This window comes from Netta rufina (assembly GCF_964035555.1).
Source record: "Netta rufina genome assembly, chromosome: 14".
In the NCBI taxonomy this organism is placed as follows: domain Eukaryota; kingdom Metazoa; phylum Chordata; class Aves; order Anseriformes; family Anatidae; genus Netta; species Netta rufina.
The window spans coordinates 17,120,958-17,147,969 of record NC_140137.1 but is presented as its reverse complement, the minus strand read 5'-3'; the positions used below and the strand labels follow the sequence as shown (position 1 = coordinate 17,147,969).

General features: G+C 41.2%; 3 protein-coding genes across 4 annotated transcripts; 1 reads left to right on the top strand and 2 right to left on the bottom strand.

The window, feature by feature from the left end:
• Window positions 1-417: 417 nt before the first annotated feature.
• On the top strand, window positions 418-12,840 carry LOC311214611 (F-box/LRR-repeat protein 21-like). 2 transcript variants are annotated; one of them, XM_084295285.1, is made up of 7 exons: window positions 418-556; window positions 3,301-3,400; window positions 4,089-4,229; window positions 6,617-7,054; window positions 8,532-8,654; window positions 9,283-9,454; window positions 10,556-12,840. In XM_084295285.1, the coding sequence occupies exons 4-7, from the start codon at window positions 6,695-6,697 to the stop codon at window positions 11,197-11,199; spliced, it is 1,299 nt and encodes a 432-aa protein (XP_084151411.1). In that variant the 5' UTR covers window positions 418-556; window positions 3,301-3,400; window positions 4,089-4,229; window positions 6,617-6,694; the 3' UTR covers window positions 11,200-12,840. The 2 variants fall into 2 exon arrangements, with proteins under 2 accessions (XP_084151411.1, XP_084151412.1); XM_084295286.1 differs by having other exon boundaries at window positions 460-556; window positions 3,305-3,400.
• A 1,506-nt stretch (window positions 12,841-14,346) lies between these two features.
• LOC311214738 (myeloid protein 1-like) lies at window positions 14,347-19,400 on the bottom strand (the record flags this gene model as incomplete). Its single annotated transcript, XM_084295463.1, has 7 exons — window positions 19,330-19,400; window positions 18,591-18,732; window positions 17,460-17,614; window positions 16,751-16,921; window positions 15,846-15,969; window positions 15,144-15,298; window positions 14,347-14,537 (listed from the first exon to the last, which is right to left on the bottom strand). Exons 1-7 carry the CDS (start codon window positions 19,373-19,375, stop codon window positions 14,347-14,349), a joined length of 984 nt encoding a protein of 327 aa, XP_084151589.1. The 5' UTR covers window positions 19,376-19,400.
• Window positions 19,401-23,590: 4,190 nt separating this feature from the next.
• LECT2 (leukocyte cell derived chemotaxin 2) lies at window positions 23,591-26,246 on the bottom strand. Its single transcript, XM_084295099.1, has 4 exons — window positions 26,176-26,246; window positions 24,829-24,925; window positions 24,480-24,625; window positions 23,591-23,958 (listed from the first exon to the last, which is right to left on the bottom strand). The coding sequence occupies exons 1-4, from the start codon at window positions 26,219-26,221 to the stop codon at window positions 23,792-23,794; spliced, it is 456 nt and encodes a 151-aa protein (XP_084151225.1). The 5' UTR covers window positions 26,222-26,246; the 3' UTR covers window positions 23,591-23,791.
• Window positions 26,247-27,012: the final 766 nt, after the last annotated feature.

Genomic DNA, 27,012 nt, shown 5'->3' with positions numbered 1-27,012 from the left:
TTCTGGGGGTTGCAGAAGCAGAAGACCACACAAGAGCTGTCTGTCACTCCTGGGTGATTTTTGGGCTTCCATGCCCACGGACAAGTCCATCACTGTGGCACCACGGCACCACTTCCCCAAGACTTGCTGTCAACGGAGCAAGGCAACACTGTGCCTGGATCAAACAGCTGCCTGAAAGGCCTGTAGGGTTACTGAGGGCCAGAACTGTTCTGGCTGAACAAAGAGACGACGATACATGTACTTCAAGTCGGGAAACAACGTGAAAATCGAGGAGTAAACACCCCAAACACCACCCCACCCCATTTTAGCCGCGGGACGAGGCCTGCCTGGGCACGAAATGGCGGCCGCCGCCATGTGCCTGCCCCCCGCGCATGCGCCTGGGGCTGAGGGGACGGGACCGGGACAGAGGCAGGGCCGCCCCCGTCCCCTCCCCGCCTCGTCCCTCCCTTGCTCGGGCGGCGGCGTGCCCGGGGCGCTCGGCCGGCCGGGAGGCTTCGGGGCTCTGCTTCGCTGCGCCTGGGCTCGGCCCGGCCCTGCCCGTGCGAGGGAGGCGGCGGTGAGCTGCGGGGAGAGGGGGGCGGCCGCGGCCGGGCAGCCGCACGCCGCCTCTGGGGGGCTCTGATGGCTCCCGAGCCGTGAGGGCTGGCGGTGAAGGGCTGCGGGGGCAGCTCCGGGAAGGGTTCCCTGCATATCGCATAGGGGGTATAAGGAGGGAAATAAAGGGGGAGATGTGTGCTGGGTGGGCGCCTGCCCGAGGGGGAGCCCTGCACTGGGAGCTGGGGCTGGGCTGGGGGGTGTCATGGGGGTCTCAGGGCTGGGTGCCCGGAGGGGCTTGGTCCCAGCTAAAGAGGCTAAAAAGGGTGTTAAAGCTGGCACGAAACACCTCCAGCAAAACTGGGGGAAGAATATTTATTGATAATGTGTGCTTAAAAGAGCTGGGAGCTTCAGGTGTGTCATCCTGTAAAGGAGGGGGTGGGCTTGGGGTCTGCTCGTTATACCATTGTTGGGGAAAAGCTGCTCGAATGTGGGTGGTTTTATTTTAAAAACTGCATTAATGAAACTTCAGTAGCTAATTTTTGTCACCTAAATAACACAAAAAATGGTAATATGATTGTATTTCTGAAGTTAAAGCTAATGCAAACAGTAAATAAAGATGTTCAGCTGAACGGTGCTACTTATAGGTTTCTGAGGTTTTGCCATAAGCATATTCAAAAGTGATAAATTCCCTGGGAGAGAGGCGCAGTTTGAGAAAGATTAGGATCGATTAAAAAATAGATCTTGCTCAGAAGCACAGCTGCTTCCCACACTCACCCATAAAAAGATTGCCATGCCCGAAATGAAGAAAAAAGCTTAGTCTTTGACTTCACTGCACTGAATGACTACACTTTCTGAAAGTTAGGCTTAAAACACGTTTTTGATCTCTGTTTTGAAATGCTGATGCTCAGCAGGTGGGTGTGAGGCTGTGCCAGCAGCCTCCCAGTGCTGCCTGCCTTGGGTGCGGTGTCTGCCTCTCCTTGCCCAGACAGACGCCAACTTCTGTACCCTCCTGAGAGGGTGGCCTTGTTACCAGCACTGAAATGGGGCTTCCTGAACACATTTTTATTAGTTTGACATGTATTTTAACTGTTAAGGACAGATCCATAAACTTCCAATTTTTTTTAATCTCTATTAAAAACTTCTTATAGTATTCTATTTTCTTAATTCTGTTGAGCCCCCTGGTGTTGAGAACTGCAGGTAGAATCCAGAAATACATGAAAGCTGCTAATTCTTTGTGGCCCGAATCTTTGATATGTTGGGCTTTTTTTTTTTTTTTTTTTTGACTGCTATTTTAGCATGGGAAATAGTAAACAGCTGTTTGCTAACAGAGCCGCTGCTGACCGCTTCTTGGGAATCCCTTGCTGAGACCCCTGTATCATGGGAGAGATTTGAAAGTCTTAATTTTAGCAGAAGTTTGTGGTTTTGTTACCAGGACAAGCTGAAGAAACAGTGATTTAACTTGAACTTTTCTGGATCCCTGTTGAATGCGTGGATATGGATTTGTTTTAGTAGGATTAACATGCAGCTGTGCAACGTACTTGATCACAGTATATTACAGTTAAAGAGTTTGTAGAGGAAAAGAGCTGTATATGGGAGTGTACCAGTATTTGATACTGAGCGTGACACAAATTTGAATATGAACAGACCTCATCAGTTTATCAGAATTTATCAAAGTTCAGCAACTGCGCTGCTGTTGTTTACATTTGATAATAATTTGGGCAGCTCTGCCTTAGGCTAACACATCGCTGTTATTTACCTAAAAGCTTGCACACACATCTTTGATTAAATATTTTTTTATTGTTATTATTCCTGCTTAGATTAGCCAACATGGTTTATGCTTCTTTGAATGGTACTTGCAACCTTGGACATTTGAAGGAAGAAACATCATTAGACTGTGCATCTGCTTCTTGCTTGTTTGTTAACAAGACTTTTCATGATGTTTTTAATGCATTATCTACATTTTTTCTGCTTTTACCTGTGAAGTAAAAGTGTCAATTCCATCGGGAATTGACGAACAGCATGAACAGAAGTTAGGGGGCTTTTAACCAACGCACCCCAGGTGTGGTAGTTGGTGATAGGCCTGCCAGGTCGGACAGGCTGGCACTTGCTTTCTGGGAGCTTTTGAACAGGGAGGAGGCTGCAGGCTGGGTGGTTGGTTACTGAGGGACTGCAGCTCCTGTCCTGCTCCTTGCACGTGGGACTGTGTTTAGGGTGGTGACTTCAGGCTGCTGGCACGAGTGGTGGTAGGAAGCTGTGCCATGTGCCAGAGGAGAGAGTGTCTGTGTTAGGTCATCTGCCACATAGATCTGCGGGCTGATAGACAGCCTTGCACAGCCTTGCCAAGGAACAGAAAAAGGCAGAAAAATCTGTGTGTTTTTTTCTTATTCTGTTTTCCATTACTTTTATAGTATGTTAGTAGTTACAGGCAGCGTTGTTTACCAAACTATTAACAGTAACAACAATGCAAATATTGAATAATGTACTGTTCACATTGTGCTGCTGAGCAGTACAAGGTGAATGCAGTTACAACACTTGTTTCCCAGCTATTTTATGCTTTACCTGATGGCACAATTGTATCAGTAACATGGAATTTGCAGTGCGGGGTAAACTACTTTGTGTTATGATGCCTTCAAGCATGTTCATGTAAGGACGAGAATGTATAAATCGTTGTCCATGTATTTTCCTATTATTTCGTATAGGAAAAAATATTATTCTTACTAGTCTTTTTTAACTAATAAAGATTTTTTTTGGTGTTTTCCCCAGACAGGAGGGGAAAGCAGACAGATGCTTCTGAGTACCCCATGGCCGCAGCTGCCTCAGTTCACTCATTTATTGCCTATTGTAACTTGGAAGCATTCTTCAGGTAAGAAAGGTCTTGAAAGTACTCCATGTGGGTTATAAGCATGCACTTACTGTACTTCTGTGTTAAATCTTGAAATTGCATCTTGTTTTTTTTACTCTTAGTTGTGTTATTTATGTGCTCTGGTGATACATGTCATTATAAACCTACCTTTTGTGTGTTAGACACTGACAGCAGTATTGTAAATGAATTTTAGATTTCTTAATGTGCCATGCAGAGTTAGCAAAGGATGTTCAGCTCACTTTACTGCAGAACGTGTAGTACCTGTCAACTGTATGTATAATAGGCCACTGAAAAATCATATTTTTAACTATTATGTTTTTAATAATGTATGGGTATACAGTGAGCTGGAAAACTTCTTATGTGGGTACATAACTTCTTAAATAACTTACAAGAATTCAAAGCTGCATCTGCATTGCATAAGAGCGCTGTGGCTAATATTGTTGGCTAATAATGCCAAAACTAGACATGTGCCAGCACTTGCACCTTTCCATTAGCTAAATGATAGCTTTCAGATGACAACATTGGGCAGAACCAATTTCCTTTTCACACTTACTGTTTTATTTCCCTCTCTGACTTAAAGCACTGAGTGCACAGTTCATCTCGGTCTTATTTCCAAAGCTGCACTTAGTTCTTCCTCTGGCTCTCCCAGATTTTGTTTTTATCTATTGTTTTGTCAATGGCTTTGCAGGTCAGTTCATCTTTTGGGACCCATCACTGCCTTCTGGTTAAGGAATCCAAGCACACGTACAGGATGACTCAACAGTGGGATGGATGTTCAGATACCAGAAAGGTGCTGGTAACTTGACGGGAACTTCCACATTCTTTGGAGGTATGTGTGTATGTAAGCCTCTGATTGAATGCTACCCTGTTTATATCACAGGGAAGTATAATTTACTTAATTAAGTTCTAAAATAGAAACAAACATAATCCTACATGCTCTCCTTAGTTTAAGTATTCAAAATGAAATAAGCATTCACACCTTCACAGTAAATGGTAGGTCTTTGTTTGGCAAAACTTTGTGAGATATAACTTCTGGACCTTCTTTCTGACTTCGTATTCCACAGTGAGTAATACAGTGTAATTTTGCCTGTTTTAAAAGCACTGCAGAATAGAATACTAAAAATAGAATTTCTAGGGTTATCTGTTTTAAAGGGACGTAGCACCAAGAAAAAATTATGGCTTCTTTTTATCAGGGAGATTGTGTGTGTTATATCCGCCTTGTCACATCCCTTTGTTCTTCTGGAGTGGATGTGCTGCATTTCACGTAATCCCATCTATAGCCTGGCCTGTGGGTTAGGGAAGGGTGCCCTTTCTGGTGCTTCTCAGATGCCAAAACCTTTGTGGGAGCCAGAACAGTACCTGTAAAGCTCCAAACGAGTTTCAAATAAGAAAGTGAAAACTTTGTGTGTTTTTTTTTTGTTTTTTTTTTCAGAGATGGCATGACAGTAGCAAAAGTGTAGAGAAGCATCTTAGACAACAGCATTTGTTTAGTTAGATTTTTTTTGGGTCAGGACTTCAGTTTTAGGTAACAGCTAAAATTTTAACTCCTCCTTAGGAGGGAGGAGGATTAAAAAATTAGCAGGTATTTGACTCAAACTAAATTTAGCATGGCTACCATTAACTAGAAGAGAGAGTTATGTAATTGTTGATTACTACATCCACACATAATGTTTTGGAACGCCCGTTCATTGTGTGACTTTAAGCATTGAAAGTCATAAAACGTGGTCACGTAGGTGTTAATTTGATAAAATTATCTAGGAGCAAAATGCAAGCTCAGCATGAATAAACATCTTCACTACCTAAGTAACACTAATGTACTATTTAGAAATACCGCTTTGTTTTGCAGTGGAGTATGTTGAAACACAGACATAACACTCTTCATTCTCTCTGAGTTGCGGCCTTTTCCTGCTTTTGTGTGTAAGGCATGTGTCTTATTCAGGAAAGAACAGATTCAGTTATTAAATATAATTTAAAGGGTGTTACTAGGTTATCCCTCAGCATCTATGAGTTGTCTCTATTATAAATGGAAGCTTAAAGAGACTAAGGTGAAGATACCTGAAGACTGCTGGAATAAATTCTTTGGTGGTTGAGACAATTTAAGAGGATAAACAGAAGTGAACTTGATGATACGAACAGCACTTAATTTTCTAGATTCTTTCCCGCTTAGACGATGTACAGGCTTTTCTTTCATAAAAGTGGATTGTTACACTCATGTCAGAAATGCCAGTAGCCTACAAATCAGGATGCATCAGGGAAAGATAACTGTCAGATAAACTCTTGATAGGGTAGTCTGTGTACTGGCAGGTGTTCTTCCCCCCACCATAATGAGATGCTATGGAAAGCTTTCATTCTAGATGTCAGATCTTTTATTTCTTAATATTTCTTTATCTAATTTAATGTTTACAGAGGGGGGAAATAATATTAAAGGAAATTAAAACCCAGAAAAAGTGTGCCATGAGGGTTGTCATGGAAAAACAATTCAATTAAAAAAATGCAGTGTGTTCTGGTGATTCTTGAAGAATGCAGAGCTTTTCTGCTCTTCTCTGAGCTCTGACTCATGCAGCAGAGGTTGTTCTGTACAGTAGAGTCGTGGAGCTTGCTGTGTTCAGGGGTCACTGTGTTTCATGCTGAAAAACAACCTGTGAACCTCACTTTGCCCTGTTTTCCTAAGTGGCCCCTAAAGCTCGTGTTCACTGTTAGCTGTACAAACACCTTTTCCTGTGCTTGGCCTGTGTGTGTGTTTTTTTTTTTTTTTCACCCTTCAAAAAAAGTTTATGGAGGGGGCGGGCAGGACTTCTGAATTGGATTCTTCTGGATACGTGTTCAAAGTTCATGGTTGCTTAAAGGGAGTTGTTATGAATTGGCTTCCGTATGTGGTAGAATTCTTGTAGTTCGAGTTTTAAACTTAAATGTACAGAATTTGCTCTCTTGCTGTTAAAAACACTTTTTTTCTACAAAGTGCTTGATGCACCATGAAGTATTAACAGATGAAACTGTACTTTGAAAAAAAAAAACAAAACCAAACTGTTTTCTCCAGATTCAAACCAAGTTGTACAAAATAAATGGTATTGCAAAGCAAGGTCCTTGCTAACATCTAAGCAGTAGATAAATACATACATACATAATGTTTTTCATGGCAAAATTTAAATATAGCATGTTAATAATCCATTATCTCTTACTGTTTCCACTTGCTGACACTTTTTTATTATTTTCTAGAGACCTACTGTATGCGAGAACATTCAAGAAATTTGTGCAGCTTGAGTACGTTGGATTTTTCTAGTGCCTGAAACTTTCATGATGAAGAGAGCTAGGCAGAAAGTTGTGGTTGAAAATCAAATTCCTCAAACATCACAGAAAAACAAAAAACAGAAAACTTGCTTTGGTGAATCTGACCCCCTTGCCTCGGTGGACTGGGGAAGCCTTCCACACCATGTTATTCTCTGCATTTTCCAGTTTCTACCTTTAGTAGATCGAGCCAGGGCATCTTCTGTTTGCCGAAGGTGGAATGAAGTTTTTCACATCCCAGATCTCTGGAGGAGATTTGAATTTGAACTTACCCAGCCAGCTACTTCTTACTTAAAGTCTACTCATCCTGATCTGATTCAGCAGATTATCAAGAAGCACGGTGATCATCTGCAGTACGTCAGCTTCAAGGTAAAGTCTCGGATGAGTGGAGCCTCGTTTCATTGTGTTGCTGTGCCTAATGTATGCAGCTTTTCTCTTGGTTGGCTGAAGTTTTGTACCTGGAAAGCTTTATATTTAAAAATGCAGCTATGCAAAAACTTATCACACATGCACACTGTTTCTGATTCTACACTTTATTCCCCAAAAAGTAAAGAGAGAGTTAGCATTATGTGGTATAGCACTGAAGATTGAATGATATGTTCTAAGAATATCCTGCGGAGTTCTTGTGAATCAATGTTGGTGGCAATCTGAGTCATCAGTAGATTGTGTGGATAAACGCTTCTTACACGTGGAAGAATTCGAGGAAGTGAATTTAAATCTTACATGCACAGCCCTATTTTGCAAAATTATACAGTGAGTGTAGTATATCTTGACATTTTAGAACTCATGTGAATAGGGGAGATATGTTGTACAGGCAGGCACGCGTACACTTAAGGAAGAATGAAGTAACAGTAAACTTGATTTTGATGAAGGCTGAGTTTGTAGTCTCAGGACTGCATAAATTCAGGCTGCTTTTGTTTGAATACTTAGTGTGGTTCACTAATAGTTTATCTGAGAAGATAGGTTCAATTGCAGGTGCTTTGTTAATGTTTTACAGTCACTTCTCCTTAGCAGAGGTCATAGTTCTAAGCTGTGAAGGAAAAGAAAAAGAAAGGACTGATATTAAAGCTAAGATTAAAATCTGAAGCTTCTCTTTGTCAGCAGATTTATGAATTTTACATTTGGAGATACTGATTTGGTTGTGTAGCAGCACATGGTTAATCAGTTAAGTACCTGTAACTTTTACATTTAATATAATTGATGGTAATACATTGGCAATATCATGTCTATTCGTGCAGCTTGTGTACTTTTACAGGCTCTTCAGATATATCTTCAAGTATCAATGAAAAGCTGTCTCATTTCAGCTATCAGAGAAGAAGAAGGAGAGATGAAATAGTGTTTCGTCCAAAGTTAGCCATCAGTTTTACACATGATCTTACAGATGAATTGGGAATAAGTTATTTATTCAAAATGTGAAGCTGTCTTCCCTGCAGGGAAAATGGATTACTGTGTTGGAGTATATCTAGGCCTTCTCAAGTCTTTTTTTTTTTTGTTTTTTTTCTGTTCTAAAATTCTGGAATTGGCATTTAAAGTACATACATACGACTGTCTGTCATACCAGCACTAAGTTACTTAGGAAGGCATGAAGTTATTTGAAGAGAAGGTCTAGATCTGAGCTGTCTGTCCATACTGAAAATAACCATACTTGAGAATATTTTCTAACAGAAACCTTCCTGAACTCTCTTGTCTTGAAATTTCTAATTAACGTTATTTTTTTTGGTGGTGAATGAAACCTGGTACAATACAGCTTGAAGTGGTAGTGGACTGTGAAGTCTTGGGTATCATTATCACTGTTTTCTAAAATATAATAAAGAATGACTTAATGCTTTTTAATTTGCTTTTGTAGGTTGATAGTAGCACTGAGTCAGCAGAAGCAGCCTGTGACATCCTTTCTCAGTTGGTTAACTGTTCTATCAAGACATTGGGTTTGATTTCTACAGCAAAACCAAGCTTCATGAATGTCTCAAAGGTAGTGTTCTATAAACTGCTTTTGAAAAGAGTGACTTAAATGTTTTTCAAGAAAAAGTAGTGCACTCCTGATTACTTTAACCTTTCCGTTAACCTTTCTGGATTTTTCTTGTGCTGTTGCTCATAGGAAGATATTTAATACTGCTTTTACGGACTTGTGAAACTTGTTATTCACTTTTTTTTTTGTGAAATTGTCTTTACTTTGTGAAATCAATTAGTATTGGGAAAGTAATAGATTGTTGATTCCATTTGTTAAAACTAGGAGTGCTGATGAACAATTTCCCATGTCTGTACTTTTAATTAAAAGGCCTGAGTTTTCACATTTTTAGATGATAATGAACACATACTGCAATGTATCTAGTGCTAGTCACTGTGTTCACTTTCCACTGTTATACTACAATGGAAAGATTGAGTGTATGGGTTGACTACTGAATGTAAACTTAATTTTTGTGACATAGCAGCATTTAAAAAAAAAAAAAAAAAACACTAAGCATTTGTGCTTTACACAAGAAAGGGGTTGCTTGGGAAGTGATAATTGTACTTTCTGCATAAGCAAAACCTGAGGTTTAGATGAGGTTCTGCTTATCTTTCGTAAGACTTTTTTTCCCTCCTCCAATTTATCCAAACAGGCTCACTTTGCTTCAGCACTTACTGTAGTTTTTGTAAACTCCAAGTCATTATCATCAATCAAGATAGATGACACACCACTTGATGATCCGTCCTTGAAGGTTCTTGTTGCGAACAATAGCGATACTCTAAAACTGCTAAAAATGAGCAGCTGTCCTCATTTATCACCTGCTGGTGAGTAGTGAATATATAGATATATGAAAAATATAGCAGTATAAGACAATAGTTATGACCTACTTTCTGAAGCAATTACTCATCTACTATATATAGACAGTTTATACATGCAGCTTTGTAAACTTAACTGGTATTTTGTGGAAATGCACGTGTAAAATCCCAGACCCATGGATCAGTTACTAGTTGGTGGGATGAAGAACGTGAAAGCAGTTGTCCATAAAGCTCTTTTGCAAAATGCTTTGAGTTTAATTTAATGAACAAAATTGTTATACTTCAAAGTTTAAAAAAAAAAAAAAAAAAAAAAGAAAAAGAAGAAAAACACCTTAAGGGGCATATGAATTTTAACAAGTGGTAGTGTAAGAGCAAGAGTCTGAGTTTCTGTAGTGCCCTCCTCTGTTCAGATCTGGTAGTATGGACTTGCTCAGTTAAGTATTGGTTGACGAGTGGCTCACTCCACCTAAAGGCACTAGAAAATACAGGCTTGCTGTATAGCTCAGAGGATCTTTGAGTCCCTTTTCACTTATTTCTTACATGAAATCCCCCTGGAGCTAGGGGAAGGGTGTGCTGGTCTAGTCTCTGTCCTGTATTCTTATCCAGAGTCCACAAAAGGTGATTTAATCTGTGTACTCTGTTCTAACAGATAAATAACACACTGCTCTTTATGTCATAGTCTATGGAAAGATTTGTTTTAACTATTAAATTTAGCTGCTGATGGTCATTTAAATAGAATATTCAGATAAATGCTGAAAGAATGAGCATTGGGGAAGGAAAGGGAACAGTGGCAAGTTCACCTGGATCTTACCTGGTCTGAATTTACTCTTGCTAAGGAAATTCTGGACAAGGAAAGGCAAAGAGGAACCAAAAAAAAAGCATATCCAAGATAAATGTGACTAATTAGGTTTACTTCTGTTACTGTTAAGTATTTGTGGCCAAAATCCCACAAAAGGATGTGGATATCTAGAACTTCAATTAGGCTTTGCTTTTTTTTTGATATGGTCATGAATACTCAAGCCAATAGAGTTAGTAGTTGCTCAAACTTTGCAGCAAATAACTTTTCTGTAAAACAAATAGTGAATATAATTCTTTTTGTTTGTTTCTCAGGAGTTCTTTGTGTTGCTGACCACTGTCATGGACTTAAGGAGCTGGCTTTGAACTACTACATATTAAGTGATGAACTATTGCTGGCTCTTTCAACTGAAAAACATGTTGACCTTGAACACCTTCGCATAGACATCGTGAGTGAAAATCCTGGACAAGTTGAATTTCACACCATTAAGAAACAAAGCTGGGATGCTTTTGTTAAACACTCCCCCAAAGTCAACATTGTGATGTATTTCTTCTTATATGAAGAAGAATTTGATGCTTTCTTCAGAGAGGAAACTCCTGTAACCCACCTTTACTTTGGTCGTGCAGTAAGCAAAGCAATGTTAGGTCGAATTGGCATGAATTGCCCAAGGTTAATTGAGCTGGTTGTATGTGCTAATGGACTTCAGCCTTTGGATGATGAACTTATTCAGATTGCTGAGCGCTGTAAGAACTTAACAGCCATGGGACTTGGTGAATGTGAAGTAACTTGCAGAGGTTTTATTGAGTTTGTAAAGGTTTGTGGAGGCAGGCTTAACCAGCTCTCTATAATGGAGGAGGTACTGATTCCGGATAATGATTACAGCTTAGATCGACTTCATTTGGAAGTCTCCAAACACCTCGGAAGAATGTGGTTTCCTGATATGATGCCAACATGGTGAACTGTCTTCATCGGTGGATAAACAAGTAGAAACACGGCGTTACTTTCTATGCAAATAAAGAATTTAAAAAGGAAGTAGGAAAACTTATTTTCAGATTTGAGTTTTTTACCTTGTGAATGTCTAGTAGTGTTACAGCAAAATATTCAAGAATATTAATGGTATTTTGAAATAGAAACTAGATTAAGTGTACTTAACACTCCTGAAGGTATGCCTGTTGTTTACAGGTGCTTCATCCTTCAGTGAACTTAGGTTTCTCTGAGCTCCAGTTCTTATGTTCTATTCGCATTAATTTTTTTTTTCCATGTGTTTTGTTGGTCTTTCTTTAGCAGTCAGGAGCAAATGTTTCTCCTTGAGCAACTCAAACTTTATGGGAAGCTGCATACAACTTGGAGTTCAGGAAGACTGTTTTTATTTGCCGTGATGTTTTATGCAGCTATTTTTCAAAATATTCTTGTTATACATAAAAAAGCTTGTACATGAAAATCTTACACTAGTCCAGGTTACTCAAGTCTAGCATAAAGTCCTGCTGGTGTATTAAAATGCTGTGGTAAATAAGCTTATGCTACCAAAAAAAGTCTGAAAGATTTTAAATTGCACTTTAGCTAAACTGGTAGAGTGACTTAAACTGTAGAGGCAGCATTGTACAGTGCTTTATTTTTCTATCTTATGCCTTAAGTGGATGGAAAAAACATTGTGTTAAAGTTAGTGAATTTAAAAGTTCAGTTGTAGATTGCTTGGAAGAGCAGCAAAGTGCTTTGGAAACAACCAGAGTATACGGAATGGCTTCTGGGTTTGAGTTGGATTACCAAGGTTGATGTCTGAAGGCTGTTCTGGACTCTGATTAGTCAGAGATAAGAAGGATCCCATAAATGTGGCTAGTGAGAAGAAAGGATTGAGTGGAATATAGTTGGTTTTAATCACTTTCTGGAATTAAGGGTTTCGAGCATTTCAAAAACTTCTTTGCAAGTTAGAGGCCAAAATGGCCTGTAGTAGTCTTAACTTTCCTGCTGTGCTGTCAGCCCTGATTTCTAGAATGTGTATTGCTGCAGGTAATACAGAAATTTTTGGTTCAGGAGTGATTATAAGGCTGTTTAATACTTGTTATTTTCTTTTGAGGAAGAAGTGTTTCTTTACTTTTTTTCCACCATGGAAAAGAATGATGAGCTGATGTGAACTAGAGTTTGTACATGTATTTTTGTGATGACATTTTGCACAATTTGTAAACTGAAATGCATTGTATATATTTTTTTCCTTACTTGTTTTCACACTGTAGTTCCCATTCCTGTTTGTAATGAAAGTCTACATTTAATGTAATTTAATTTACTGTTTTTTGTCACATCAGAGAAAGAGTCAATGTCTCCCACAGCTATACCTTTTTTTTTTTTTTTTTTACTGTAAAAAAAAGGGTAAAGGCCTCCATTGTATGGATCAGAATGTTTTTGATTTGTTCACAGTTATAAGCTAAAGGAATTCAGGTGATACATAATGCATGTATGAACCAATAATGCATTACCACTTCTTGCACGATTGAAGAAGGAAGCATCTGGCTCTGGTTACTAACACCTATTACTCAAGCACCTGCTTTGTAATCACAGGGATTGAACAAAAGGCAGGTATTTCCAAATGGTACCTGGTTTAAGATGCGTGATTTGCTGTAACTGTAAATATAATAAACTGATCTAATACATGCGCTGATATTAGACTCCTGTCTGTCTGTGTCACTGTTCGTCCTCCCTTTAGGTAGGGTTCTGTCCTGCAGGAACTTGACAGTCCTAGAGAGGCTGCAGAACTCCTGTCAGTTATAGAAAATTAGTTATCATCCTTTCATGTTCATGCCTCAAACTGTGAAATGGAACCTGGATAAATCTTGTAGAGCATTGACAAGTTCTAGAGTCCTTTGTAGTCAACCTAGCAGAATTAGTGGTCACCAGTGGCAACGTACAGAAATGAAATCCAGGGGGGGAACTTTAAAATGCTTATTTGAATCTTGTTCCTTTCTCTGCTCCTCTGTTACTGGAGCAGCTTTTCTGTGAAGCTATAGATCTTAGCTTACCCCAGCTCCAAGCTTCTTGAAAAGTGGGCCTGCATTTAATAATGCTGGGAGTTTTTATGTGATTTTTTTTTTTTTTTGTATGCTTATTCTGTGAATGATCTGAACAAGTAAGACCAACTGATTTGAATTTATAATTAAATATCAACAACGATTCATTAGTCTCCATTTGAAATACTGATTCTTCACTGCTACCATAGGAAGCTAACTAACCGGGAAGCTAACTTCTGATGTTAATGTTGAATTTCAGTTTGTGTTACAGATTTGTTTTTAGTGTCCCTATGTTGGTGGTATGAGAGTATCAAACTACCAGCCTGCGTGAAGCAGCATTAATTCTGCTTTTTACACCCCTATTTTTTCCAGTGCATAATGCAAGCATACAGTTTGATGCTAGAACAGCTAAAAACCCTAAAGAGAAGTACAGAATCTGCACCTGAAGGGCGAAGGAGATTGGTAGGGTCGTTCCAGAAAGCCCAGCTTTCAGCAAAGCCTGTAGCAATGCACCTTTTCTGCCACATGAGGGGGTGAGCTGGTCTCCAGGTTTGTGGACTTGGCTGACTCCTGGAGACAGCTCATCATTACTGACTGCTACCTGCCTGGCTGTCTCACAAATGCAAATTCCGAGAAAAACTTGCTTTCTTTCCTTTTGTGGTGTGCCTTTGCCATCAAATAGAGGAATCAGTTGTGGCATGACAACCCCAAACAGCATCTTTTAGGCCTGTTGGGAGTGTTTCAGCAAGCTTCCCTCAGTTCAGGTGCCTTTAAAAGCTGAAATAATCTTGCTTTCAGTAACGTTGTTTGTCAAGGTGTCATAAAGGTAGTAAATTAGCCTAAAATAAAATATTCCCAACAACTACTGATACTGTAACAGTACCAAGCTAATAGCTGGCACAGATGGTAATGTTAGGGCCTTGCAGTATTAGGTGAGGCCCAAAGTGTTGAATCAGCAATGTAAGCCCTTGTGCACACTGTGTAACTTTTATTCGGTATGGAAAGTGCCTTTTTCCGTACTTTTCTGACATAGTCTGTCCACATGAGAACAAAAACACCTTCTGAATGCTGAGATGCGTTTATTCAGAACTTCCTACTTATCCATTTCACTTTCTTCTCCCCTTCCCCCTTTGGAGACTGCTGGTAGGATCGGAGTGATCACAGTTCTCCACATGAATATGAGATGTGATCCCAGGAAAAACTCTCTGCATTGGCAACATCCTGCCAAGGACCTGTCCCTTGATAATTCTGCCATGGTATCTGATGGGATGGATGCAGAGTAGTTTTACGCAGAACGCTGGTGAAAATGAGAGGAAGAAAAAAAATCAGATGACATGAATTTGTTCTGTTTTAAAAAAACTTACCCTTTTCACTAAGACAGCAATAGTGGAAATACAAAAAGAGCAAAGATACTATATTATGGTCTTAAAATGTAGATAGTGGTCAGAGCTGCTGGATTGTTAGAGACGGGAAGGTGAAGGGGCAGGGAGAAGTTGGGAAATTTTCCTTTAGTAGAGAGAAGAGCTTGAAAGACATTCTGTAGAACTCAGGCTCCCTATTTTTAATTATTATTTTTTCTCCTGCAATTTGGACCCCAACCTCAGTACTTGTAGAGAGAAAACTAAATAATGGGTTATTGAACTGACATCTTGCCTCACTGTACTTGAGACTGGGTGTCTTAGATTGCATTTGAACAAAGGAGCAGAAATTTCTGAATGCAAATGGATGGAAGATGGATGAAGACATACAGTTTGCTTAAATAGTATAGAATATACTATTATATATAGAATATACTATTATATAGTATAGAATATAGAATATACTTAAATAGACTACCTGTCAGGGATCATATCTTACATGAACTCAAGACAAAATGAAAAATAAATGAAAAATAGCTCTTTACCTGCTCCCCTAATTTGGACTCCATCATCAATGGCATTTCCGTTATGAAAGATTTTGACGGGTCCGGAGAGCTCTCCAGAAAAGGGAGCGTACACCGTTGCTCCATCAGCACAGATGACATCCACACCCTTGTGCTTTTCTCCCTTACCACCACGTCTGAAAACAACCACACAATTAGAGAAGTCTCTGCCAGGCCTACCGTTTTGTAGGGAGAGGTCACTGAGCGAGATCTGAAAGCAGGTTATGAGCACTAAGATAGCATTGGTGTTGTCGACTGTGGCAAAAGGATCTGTTAAAATCGGGTAGATTATGTATGGTCTGTTATCTACGGTCTGTTAAAGTTGTAGCTTTGGAAATGGGGAGGAGGGAAATGTATTTCTCACTAGCTTTGAAACAGAGCAGTCCAGTCATAGAAGTACTGGTGTGAAGGAGCTGGAGAGGACACTTAGTCTAACCTTCAACTCGAGTCAAGGCCGTTCCCAGCACCAGCTCAGGCACGGTTTTGCCTCAGCCACAGAAACCTCCAAGCACAGAGGTTTTCTGAAGCACCAGGGCAGTCTGTTTTGGTGCTCCATTACCCCCTACTGAAAACACTTCCTCATGACCAACCTAAGCCCTCAGAGCTGTATTTCTTAAAGAGCTTGAGCAGAGTTCAGCTCTATTTCAACAGAGCAGCAGCAACAACCCACGTGTTTAAAGGTACCTTGGAGCTCCATAGTATCCACAGCCGTACTTATCACAGCCCCTTATCTCGTTTGTAGGATTCCCAGCACATACAGCTTCCCAGTGAATGTCTTCTAGTGGTATTGATGGAAAAACTGGAACATCTGGATACGGAAACAGGAAAGCAGAGTTAACTTTTAGGTTCATTTTTTAAGTATTTAATATTCGCAACTACTACATTTTCGTATGAGGTAGGAACATACTGCAGTTACATTCTGTACATGCAGTTGATGTTTCCTCCACAAACTTTGTCACCCTTTTGGAAATGTAGGTACAGCGTGCACCTCAGGCTACATCTTAATGTTTCTTAATCGGGACTGGCTGCTATAAAGAAAATACTTTAAAGGGAAGGGGAAAAAAATATAAGAAAAAGGATTATCACAGTTGTAAACTAGTGTATAAACTGAGGGGTAGGAAAAGACTCATCTCTTTTTTTTTTTTTTTTTTTTTTTTTTTTCCACAGGCTAATGGGTTTGGAGTCCTTAACGCCCATTCTACATGAACACCAAAATCTTTAAATTTGTACTTGAAACAAATCAACCTGAAATCTGAACTAGATAACAGGTCATATTGAAAACCTTGCTGGTAGCTTGAAGGTTAAAAATGTGTCTGACTCAGTTTGTTGCTGGGACCTGATGCTGCTGTGTCCTGGGGGCAATGAGGAGAGAGAGATAAAACTTAACAGTTAATAAATAATATTTTCTCCTAAAAATAGTTCTCCTTCCTGTAACGTAATCTACAGTCCTGTTTATATGTCTTTTGGATGCTGCCCTTAGGAAGACTGTAAGGCAGAGAGGACTCATGCTGTTTGGTATCATTGTTATTTGCAACTAAACATCCTTCCATCCATTATACAACTTATTCGGTATGGTTGGTTGCTTTTACCAGGTTTAAGGAGAGGAGTAGGGTCAGAGCGGTCGCAGTTCTCAACGTGAATGTGAGACACGATACCAGGAAACACTCTTTGCATTGGCAGCATTCTTCCAAGTTGCTGCCCTCTCTGGATTTGGCCGTGGTATCTGATGGGATGAATACAGACGAGTTTTACACAGTAACCTGGAAAAGATGAGGGAGGAAGACGTCAGGAAGCATTGGCTGCCTCTGTTCTTGTGGTGTGCAAGAAATCTTCCGTGCTGGTCTGCTACTGGAGACTGCAAGGATGAGGCAGAAGCATAGTCAAGGTAGCAATGATCCTGAAATTAGAATTATTTAGATTGCTGTGGAAAAAGGGAAAAGGAATTGGAAAATAGCAACAGGAAAACATCCCCTCAGCAAAACTGAGGGCTTCTGATACGTTATTTGTACTGTTTACTATTGTTGTTGTTGTTATTAGTATTAGTATTTTGGTATTGTTTTTCTGCTAGCTATTTTTCAACTCCTTCCTTCCTTCCTCTCCAAAAAAAGCATTGGGAAAGGCCTGTATCCTGCTGGTGCTCTTGGTATTTCTGAGCAGCAGAGTGGTCGTGCTTCAGAATGGGAACTGGAGAGGTGCAAGACTAAATCAGCACTCTGCTTGAAAAGGCACGGGTATATCTTAAGCAAATAAGAGTATTGCCTGTGCCTGCCTCACGATGAGCTTGCTGTTGTTACTTGCCTGACCCACGGATCTGCACTCCATCGTCAATGGCGTTTCCGTTGTGGAAGAATCTGATGGGTCCGGAGAGCTGGCCGCTAAACGGGGCGTACACCGTCGCGCCATCAGAACAGATGACATCCACACCCGCGTGCCTTTCTCCTTTACTGCCCTGTCTGAAAACAGAAATACAGGAATATGCAATCTGTCAGGCTCTGTATAGGTAGGTCGGATAGCACAATACGTGAAGCATGTCTAAAAATTTAAATGGTTACATCTGCAGTGAAATTGGAAAGTGTTAGTGGCTTCAATTTTTTTTTTTTTTTCTAATTGCAAAATATTTGTATTAATCTGTCCTGCTGTAAAGAGGGGCAAGATTTCAAATTTTAAGACTGTTTTAAATTTTAACAAACTCATGGGACATTTCAAGCTGTTACGGCAAAGTACCTCTCTTCTACTCCAAAATACCTCTGTGTTGGTGTAAATAGAATTGCATGTCTAGCATTTTCTCATTTAGAAAATCATAAGTTGCATGATGAAGATGGACAGTTTTTGTAGGGCCCAGGCATTTTTTAGGACAACATAGCCTTTTCTGTTATGAGGTGCCCACTTAGAGAAAAGGAAGCCTGCAGAGTTTTGTTTGTGCAATCTAACCTGCATGGTTTCTTATAAGATCTGTTGATGAATGTTAGCTAAGTATCTGGTCTATAAGGAACAAGAATAAATTACACTAGCCCTTGAAATATTTTCCATTACTGTTACTACTGTTACTACTAGTACATGTAGTAGTCTTACTTCTTCATCCCTGAGTCTGTTAGTTAAAATAACAGTAATTACTTCAGTGAGATTGCCAAGTAATGTCCCAAGGATGAGTAAGTGATCACACAGAAAACCATTTTCTCTCATTTGAAAGTGTAAAAGAAATATTAATAAATGGTAAAAAAAACAGAAATATTAATACATGGTAAAAAGAAAGATGCTATCAGTGATTTTATGTACTGCTTAGGTCTTGGTGAAAGAAGGCAAAACAGTAGCAAGCCTTTGATTTTTGAAAGATGTTTAAACTTGACCCTATTTTCTTTGTGAGCTCTTGATTTAGGTAGGCAATAACAAGCTTCATGGCTTCAGGATCCCGGTGCCCACTTGGGTTACCTGCTAGCGCCGAAATTGCCACAGCCGTATTTGTCACAGCCTCGGATCCTGTTGGAAGGATTCCCGCTGCACAGCTGCGCCCAGTGCTTGTGCTGTTGTTGGGGATATTGGGGAGGGTGGACATCCAGCTGCTTGGCGAAAACTTCATGTGCAAAAGAGGCAAATAGAAAAAAAAAAAAAAAAAAGAACTGTATTGTTAGCACAGTGCAAGAGAAGGAATTAAGCTGCCACATACAGTGTTTTTAAAGTGGGAGATGTGAGTGACTTCTGCCCCAGAAAAGAGGTTCCTTTCTTAATGACGGATAGACAGGGCTGTGGGGAATGGTAAGGAGCTTTTGTAATTTCACAAACTCTATCTATGAGAACATTGTACAACCTGTTAACCTGTTTTATATATATATATAAAGTTTTGATCCCTTTTCTGGAAGCCTTGTGTCTTAATTATTATAAGATACAGAAACTAAAATAAAGCAAAGATTTAGATACACATTTCAAATATTAGTTTCTGAAGTAATTCCAACTACTCACTTTTTTCATTAAGCCAAAACACTTCAGTACAGCTCTAGCTCTAAATGCAAACCCTTTCCTAGTTTTTCTAATTATACTAGTACACACTACCATAACTCTCCATAAAAATAGATTTTAAAAGTTTAGCATTATTCATGTTGGAGAGAATTTCAAAAATTAATGAGTGCCTGCCTAAAAATCTTGAGCTAAGCTGCAGCAGATCTCAACTCACCAGCGGACAGCACGCTGACCAGGGCGATCAGGCTGAGAGCTGGCATCGTGTGGCCGCTTCCCCGGTGTTCTTTGATCAAATCAAAGACGTGGTGTGGTGGCTGCCTTTAGTATTTATGTGTTTTCGAAGGCATACATCAGTTGTCTTGGGCAATCAGCCCTGAGCAAAGTATTACAGCCCGGGGCAGGCAGTGTTGCCATATTAGGCACTAAGGATGTCCACAAAATATAACAGTTAGAGCCGGTTGGGAAAGGCGGATAAAATAACTGGCCTCTTAGCACACAGTAACAGGTGGAAATGAACAGTCCCGCATTTCAGAAAGCTCTGGTTGAGCCATTTCTTAACACCTTTTCTTCCCCTACCTCAAGTAAGGGCAAAAATGGTGGGAACCAAAAATCTGATTCAGAGGATTCAGCTGCTGGGAAAAGATGGGTGAAAGTCTCTGCATTGTCTTGTCTTCTGTGTACATAACCTGTGTGTCCATCACTGCTCGCTCCAGTACCTCCTCCCCAGGGGTATATGCCCCTTACAGCTTTCCAACATTGAACACATGAGGGTGTAATGTTTGGCATAGCCCAAATATTCACTTAGGCTAAGAAATACAGTTGCTTTTGCATGGCAGCCCGTTTTTCCTGTTCATCTGAAATGATTTCCTTGTCTGGACATAAACCCATGAAGTCCTTTAACTGAAACCCTGCTTTTTGACAATGAAGTACTTGTTAAAACATCCTCAAATTCTGAAACAAACAGTTACAAACCAAAGTTACATTGCATAACTGATGCGGAGTTAAAAAAAAATAATCTAGGTTTTATAATGGTTCATTTAGCATTTGCTTGACTTCAGCTAGCGTACTGTTAAGCAAGCTGGTTAACATCTCCTCATTGTTCCTTCCAGCCAGTTTTTCTGCACCACTTACAGAAAAGCATTAGATTTTCTTTACGAACAGATCTTATTTAATATGAAATTTAAATAAGTACAGAGCTTTTGCATAAGCTGTCCAACGCTCCAAGCTACAGTAACCTCTGGAAGCCCTGCACATTTTGTTCGGAGGAGAAGCAGATGTCTCTGCTGCACTGCTGGTTTGCAAAGAGTGCAAATTGTGTTTTCTCAGAAACTCCCTGCAACAAGCAGCTGGAGACAAATTCCTGCCTTGTGGTTCCAAGCTCTTTTACAGCCAATATTTAACCCCCAAACAATATTTTAGGCCTCCCTGGAGTTATTACTAGTGGCTTTAGTGATTTTATCCCTGCTGTTTTCTCCCCCATCCTGCCAGAAAGAACTGCTGTTTTTCACACTCAGAGCCACCAAACAAGTATTTATATAAATATGTTGTTTCCAGCTTTCCAGGCTTATTCGCCTTCATTTCTCAAGCTAGTTAAACTGCACAGATGGAGAGCTGCGTCCTGCCAGGAAGAAATGACCTGAGACTTAGGAGCCAGCTCATGTTTTTCCATGACCCAGGTCCCTCACTTCCTCTTCGACTTCAGCACACTTTGAGTTGTCATCTAGTTTTTGGATCTTAGATTTCATATATCGGTTAAATTACTCTAAACTTCCAGAAAGCTTTAAAGTTGCTGTGACTGTCTGTGTAAAATACTTGTGCATGCCACTTAACTTCCACAGCTGCTGCCTGTCACCTGTTTCAGTCCCTGGTCACCTCTTCGAGGCCCAAAGAGCCCAGAACCTCTCTAAGAAGGCGGTGCAGTGCCAGAGGCTGCCCAAAGGCCCCCAGGCTCTATTCAGAAGACAGAAGGATGAATGAGCAAGCAAGGTGGTGTGTTAGATTTTATTCCTGGTGTGTCTCCCAGCTGTCAGTTTGCACTCGCCATATTTTAGATACACCATAAGGCAAAGTTCACCTGCAGCAGACCTGCTTTGAAAAGCTAAGGATTTTTATAAAGTTTTGAGAACTCACACGCTCTTAATTTTCCCAAGGAATAAATTACAGCACCTGTTCATGTGCTCTATGAAGTCTTGCAAAGGGAAGGCCAGGTGTAAAGCCAGCCAGCCCAGCTGCTAGGCAGGAGGACAGAGTTGCAGCTGCTATCAGAGCAGAGGCACTGAAGATTTTCTCTGAGTCCTGCTTTGGTATTTCATAAAACCACTCTCAGCTACCTGTTCTTTGCATTTTATTTTTTTTTTCCATTTCATTTGTGTTACAGAATTTACTCCAAATTGCTGGTAGCTGTGTATGTTTATTAAATTTTCTTTGTGAGTGATCTTAACAGTATTGCATCTTGTTCTCTCTCTCTAAAACATGTCAAAATGCCAATTGCTACAATAACATATCTATCAGACTTTTGGTAGAGTATTCTTCTAAAAAAAAAGAGTTGTCATGCGTGTGTTGCTGCAGTTTAGGTTTCTCACTGCATTCCCTGTCCTTGCTGGGTGAGCTGCAAAGTGCAGATCCATCACCTTGGGCCTGAGGCAGCTGAGCCAAAGCCGATGGGACTCCTGTGTTGGGCAACAGAAATGTCAGTATAACAGTTGGTAGGTGCAGTTGTGAAAGCACCCGTCTGGGCACTTAGCACACCCTAACAGAAGGATATGGAACAATCAGGGAGTTGCACAGCCCTGGGAGCTGCACTTGCACCACTTCCTTCCCCGCGGCAGGGATCGGGCACCAAGGTGGGGAGAAGCCACCCGTGGGCCTGTAAGCTGAGCTGCAGGTCCTATTTCTTGGTTAGGTGCTGGTATTGCAGCTGTAGGCTTCTCTTTCTAGATCTGTTTTACAAAACAGTTGGCCAGCCTGGGAACGAATTGGTGCTGGGCATTTGCCTTCTGGCTGAGCTTTGTACAATATGTCATTAAGGAGCCTTGAACACAGTTTCTCTGGGAAATAAATAATATACTTTGTTCTAATCATTTACAATCAAAGTATAATTTAAAATTTAGACATAGAAGAATTTACTTGTGCAATTAGCAGCGTGGGCTTTCACGGTGAAAATCAAGCTGGCAGAATGGGAAACAAATTGCTCTCACTGTGTAATCAGGCTTCTGATCACTTGAGCAGGCTGAGATAAGAGAGATTTAGTCACAATGATTAAATAAGCTTTGTCTAAACAGCTTTAATTGTAGTATTGCTGGAAAATCAGCAGGCTGTGCTCGTTGATTGGCCACAAGGCATTTTTGGCCATGGCATTTAAAATCCATATCATGCTGTAGGAGATCTGAGACATTGATCTGGCTGAATTCTCCAAAAGTCCCTTGATTATTTGAGAAAGAAAAGCATGAAAGAAAGTAAAGCACGGCGAGTCGGTGCTTGCTGGGGGCCTTCCCTTTGCAAGTGGGAGAAGCTGGGTTAACTGGGTTAAAAACTGGGATGTTCACCAGGTGAAACCTAACTGGGAACATTTCCTTTCTCTGGGAAAAAAAAAAAAATCCTGGGAAAAAAAAAAAAAAAAAAAAAAGGAAATTTTGGTCTAAACCAACTGGAGAACACTGAGGACTTTTTCTGGAATGCTTCTACTCTCATTTATTTATTTATTTATTTATTTATTTTTTCACAGAAGAATGAACTGGGCGTTGTGGCTCAGTGTCTCTGCAGGTTTGAGCTTTACATTTATCTGGATGTGCTGATGTTTTATTCATAGCAAGGCTAAAGCGGCTCCTGAGGAAGGGGAGTGGGTCACAGCAGGTTCAGAATTTTTCACAGCTGTAGCACATGTCTTCCTGTACTTTCTTGTAAATACAAACCTGCTGCTGGGACATACACAGCTCCCACTGTAGCAGCTTTCCTGCTTACCTAAGATTGCAGTGGCATTAATAAACCCGTGTGCCCGCAGCTCCTGTTGAGTGCCAGAAGCAGGCTGCTAGCACTGCCCAGGAAAGCCCTGTGCTGTTAACAGGACTCTGTTCTCTTGGGAAAGACTTCAGCTGATTTGCTAATGGAAAGAAATGCCTCACTTGGACAAAAAGAAACCTGAGCTTGGCAGGGTAATCCGAAAGCAGGATTCTGGGGAAATGGAGAGAGCTACTTCATTAACCTTATTTTACATTTTTTGCGATGGGCCCCAGGAAGGATTTGAGTTTCAGCTTTATCCATTTTCTTTCCCCATCTGCAGAACCCAACCCAAATCTGTGATGGCACCAAAGAGATTCAAAGCAATTTGTAGTGGAACAGCCCTTTAATGATATGACTTTCCATAGGTAAGCACAGGGAGGTTTCTGGCTTCATGAGGGACCGCTGGTGTTTGGTGGCACAGCGCTGCGAGGTCCCCGAGGCTCTGTGCCTCCCCGCCTCACGCTGCGATCGCGATGTGCAGGATACAGAAAGAGCTTTAAAGCACGTATTATATGTCTATGCTAGGATAACAACCAGCATTTTGGTTATGGATACTCATGGAGCCATGGAGAAAGATCAGTGGCTTCCGCTTTGCTAGAGCAGCCACCGATGCCCAAGCAATTTAATGAGCAGCCAAGGGAGGAGCTGAAGGCTTTGCGTGGATGTGCAGCCTCCCCTTACAGGTTGGAAGTGGGGTTTGTTAAGTCGCAGTTCTGGATGTGGACGTGGGATATGATCCCTCGGTAGACGCTCTGCATGGGCAGCAGGACGCCGATTTTCTCCCCCTTCTTGATGGTGCCGCTGTACTTGACGGGTTTGATGTAAAACATCTTAATGCAGAATCCTGGTAAGAGGGAGGAGAGAAAGGGAGAAACTGTTGTTCCTGTGCAGTGTATAAAAGCCTGGCAAAGTCATAACACTCAGTAGCAAAATACAAATGACAATAAAATGATTTGAGTTACAGCAGCAGGAAACATTGCAGAAAATGCTGTGATGTTCCTAGAGCATCAGAGAGAGAGAATAAGAAAAGAGAATTAAATATGGAGGAGATTGGGGAGGGGATTAAGTTGGGTAGAACTGCATCAGCAATACAAGGCTCTTCCTTTAATCATCCCCAATGTGCAAAGGGCTCCATCCTTTAACCTTTTTCACAGATGGGAAATGCCACAACCTGGCATCAATCAATTTTCCTGCATAAACAGAGCCTGGCTTTCAAAGATGCATTTTTTGTTTGGATTCATCAACAGGCAAACACTCCGCAGCTCAGGCAGGGGTCACAAATTTGGACTCAGCTTAAAATAAAATAAACAGCCGGGAGCATTTTGCAATCAGGGGTTGCAAGCGCACATCCTTCAGCTTGGCTACCTGCTCCTGAGAGCTGGATGCCATTGTCGATGGCGTTGCCGTTCCCGTAGGGCTTGGCCTGTTTGTCGATCTTCCCCGCAAAGGGCGCGTACACCGCCGAGCCGTCCGTGCACACCACGTCCACCCCTTTGTGTGTCCTCCTTCCCCTGCAGAAGAGCAGACCCCATGAGCAAGCAGCGGGTTGGTTCTCCTGCTGCCCCCCATCACCCTGCTCTGCCCTGAGCTCCAGGGAAACAACCCCAAAGCTCCAATCTCACAGCTCCTCCACCCCATCCCGCTCCCCCCCACTATTTTGTGCTTATTTTTATTAAGAAGGCTTCAAGTGCTGTCCTGTCCTTGCAGCCCAGACCTGGGGGCATTGTAGTGGCCACAGCCGTGTTGGTCACAGCCTCGGATTTTGTTGGAGGGTTGACCTGCGCAGATGTTCCCCCATTGGCCTGCAGCAACTAGAAAAGAAGAGAAGGTGAAAGGCAGCAGCTGGCAAGGAGGTTTCCCCACCCATGTTGTTTAACAGCTGCTATTGCTAAGTGCCACACAAGAGAAAAATCTAAAGGCCTGGTTGAAAGTCTGTTGAAATTAAGAGTAAAATCCCTTTGGACTTTGTTGTAAGCATGGATCAGGTTCATGGAACCAGAAAATTTGTCATCTTTTAATGGAAGTTAATTTTAGGGATGCTGTGAGACATCTTTCATTTTGTTTTATGCTTTGTGCAATGACACCTGAGGGTACTTGCAGCAGTGACTGCAAAGCAAAGACGCAGAACAAACAGTTATAGAGTCACAGAATCATCTAAGCTGGAAAAAACCTTCAATACCAAGTCCAACCACCCAAGTGATGGATCCAGCTTTCACTGTCGTCACCCACAGCCAAACCCCTGCTGATAACACAGCCCCAGCCACACCTGAGAGAGGAAGAGCTTTGTAGGGGAAAAGGGAGAACAGGGGCACCCTTCTTTACCTTCTGGAAGCCTCAAAAGGCCCCAGCCTCCCTCACCAAAGCCCCCAGGGTGCCCAAGTGATGCCTTTGGGGCTGAAAAACAGGGCTGGCATAGCAAAAAGTAGCGGGCTGTGGTTTGTTTGTGTGCATCAACACCTTGAAGGCACCAGCCCTGCTGGCATCGGGGAGCATACACAAATGGGGAAATTATACACCGAAGGACTGGTGCTAAAAGGTGCAGGAAACCTCTAATGCCTTCCTCAAGCTAAGCAGCCCTTTGTTCTAGGTATTCTTCATTTATTGTAACGAATCATGTATTCTTTATGGAAGCAAAGGTGATGACATTTAATGCACAAACACATCTGGGAACACTCTGTGCTCAGCAGGCTGATCTTTAAGTAAAAGGCTTTTAAGAAAAAATGCGTGCTGTTAGTGATTGGTGCACCTCAGCTGACTCTGTGCTATTCAAGCAGTGTTAGCACTCCTACAAAATTTCGCTGCAATTCTCCACCATAACTAAAACGGGTTTTTCGATGTAGGTTTCTATGCAGTGGGAGAGGAGTGATTTTCAAAAGCAAAAAATGGCACAGAATAAATCAGCTCCTATACTACATAAAGAAAAAACAAAAAAAAAAAAAAAAACAAAACAAAAAAAAACAAACAAACAAAGAGAGAGAGAGAAGAAGAAGACAAAAATCAGAGAAAGGAAAAAAAGGACAGGTTGTAATGAGCAATGTTTACAAAAATTGAGCTTACTTACCACTGGAGATGGTAATCAGAAGGACGAGTGCAGTGACTCCGTGCATCCTGATGCACCTCAAGAGCTCTGCTTTCAAAGCAAAAGGTCCAAACCACTTTGCTGTCTATTTATACATCCCAACAGAGGCTGTATCCCAACTTTTCCAGCCAATCAGAAAACTTACATGACAGCAGTGCTTTTGCCTGCAGATTCAGGCCAGGAGCAAGAGCTGCCAACAGCCCATGGGCTGCACCCCCAGCCTGGCTGCTCGGCGTGTGCAGGCTCCAGCCCGTTTAGCAACACCAGCTGCGAGTTCTTGTTTGCTTTTGTTTACAGCAAAAAAGAAGAATTTTAAAACCAAACATTAAGGACAGTTTGCAAGCAGTTCTCTCCATTCCTGCCTGTTGCCCAATTCTGATGTTTAGCAAGATGCCATGGGTGGAAAGGGGGAAAAGAACTCAAATGTAAAAAAAATATATATATAAAATATATATATATGCCTTTGCTGTCCCACCATGGCTTGGAAAGAAATACAGGCAGGTGGGTACAGCTCCATGCCTCATGAAGGAAAAACTCTGTGTGCCCAAACTTGGGTTAGGCAGCCCATGAGATGGGACTCCCCATCCCCATTCCTTCATTAATGCATCCCAGATATTGCTTTGTCCGTGATGACAAACCTGTAGCGCTAACGGCGTGGGAGATGTTTACAATCTTCACTGTTCCCGAACGGACAAAGTGCAGGACCCTGTGACATTGGGGCTGAGCAAATTTACGGGAAATGGAAGGACAAGGGAGCAGTGGAGCGTGAACAAGGCCATCTCCAGAGCTGTTTCTGGGAAAGGAGGGAGCGGGATGCCT

Bases quoted from the DNA above. Each gene is read 5' to 3' on its own strand.
- LOC311214611 (XM_084295285.1), top strand. From the start codon at position 6,695: ATGATGAAGAGAGCTAGGCAGAAAGTTGTGGTTGAAAATCAAATTCCT. The intron at 7,055-8,531 runs GTAAAGTCTCGG...TTGCTTTTGTAG, and splicing joins TGCAGTACGTCAGCTTCAAG to GTTGATAGTAGCACTGAGTC. The intron at 9,455-10,555 runs GTGAGTAGTGAA...TTTGTTTCTCAG, and splicing joins TCCTCATTTATCACCTGCTG to GAGTTCTTTGTGTTGCTGAC.
- LECT2 (XM_084295099.1), bottom strand. From the start codon at position 26,221: ATGCACGGAGTCACTGCACTCGTCCTTCTGATTACCATCTCCAGTG. The intron at 24,626-24,828 runs GTCTGGGCTGCA...GCTCTTCTGCAG, and splicing joins GGCCACTACAATGCCCCCAG to GGGAAGGAGGACACACAAAG. The intron at 23,959-24,479 runs GTAGCCAAGCTG...CCCTCTTACCAG, and splicing joins CATCCAGCTCTCAGGAGCAG to GATTCTGCATTAAGATGTTT.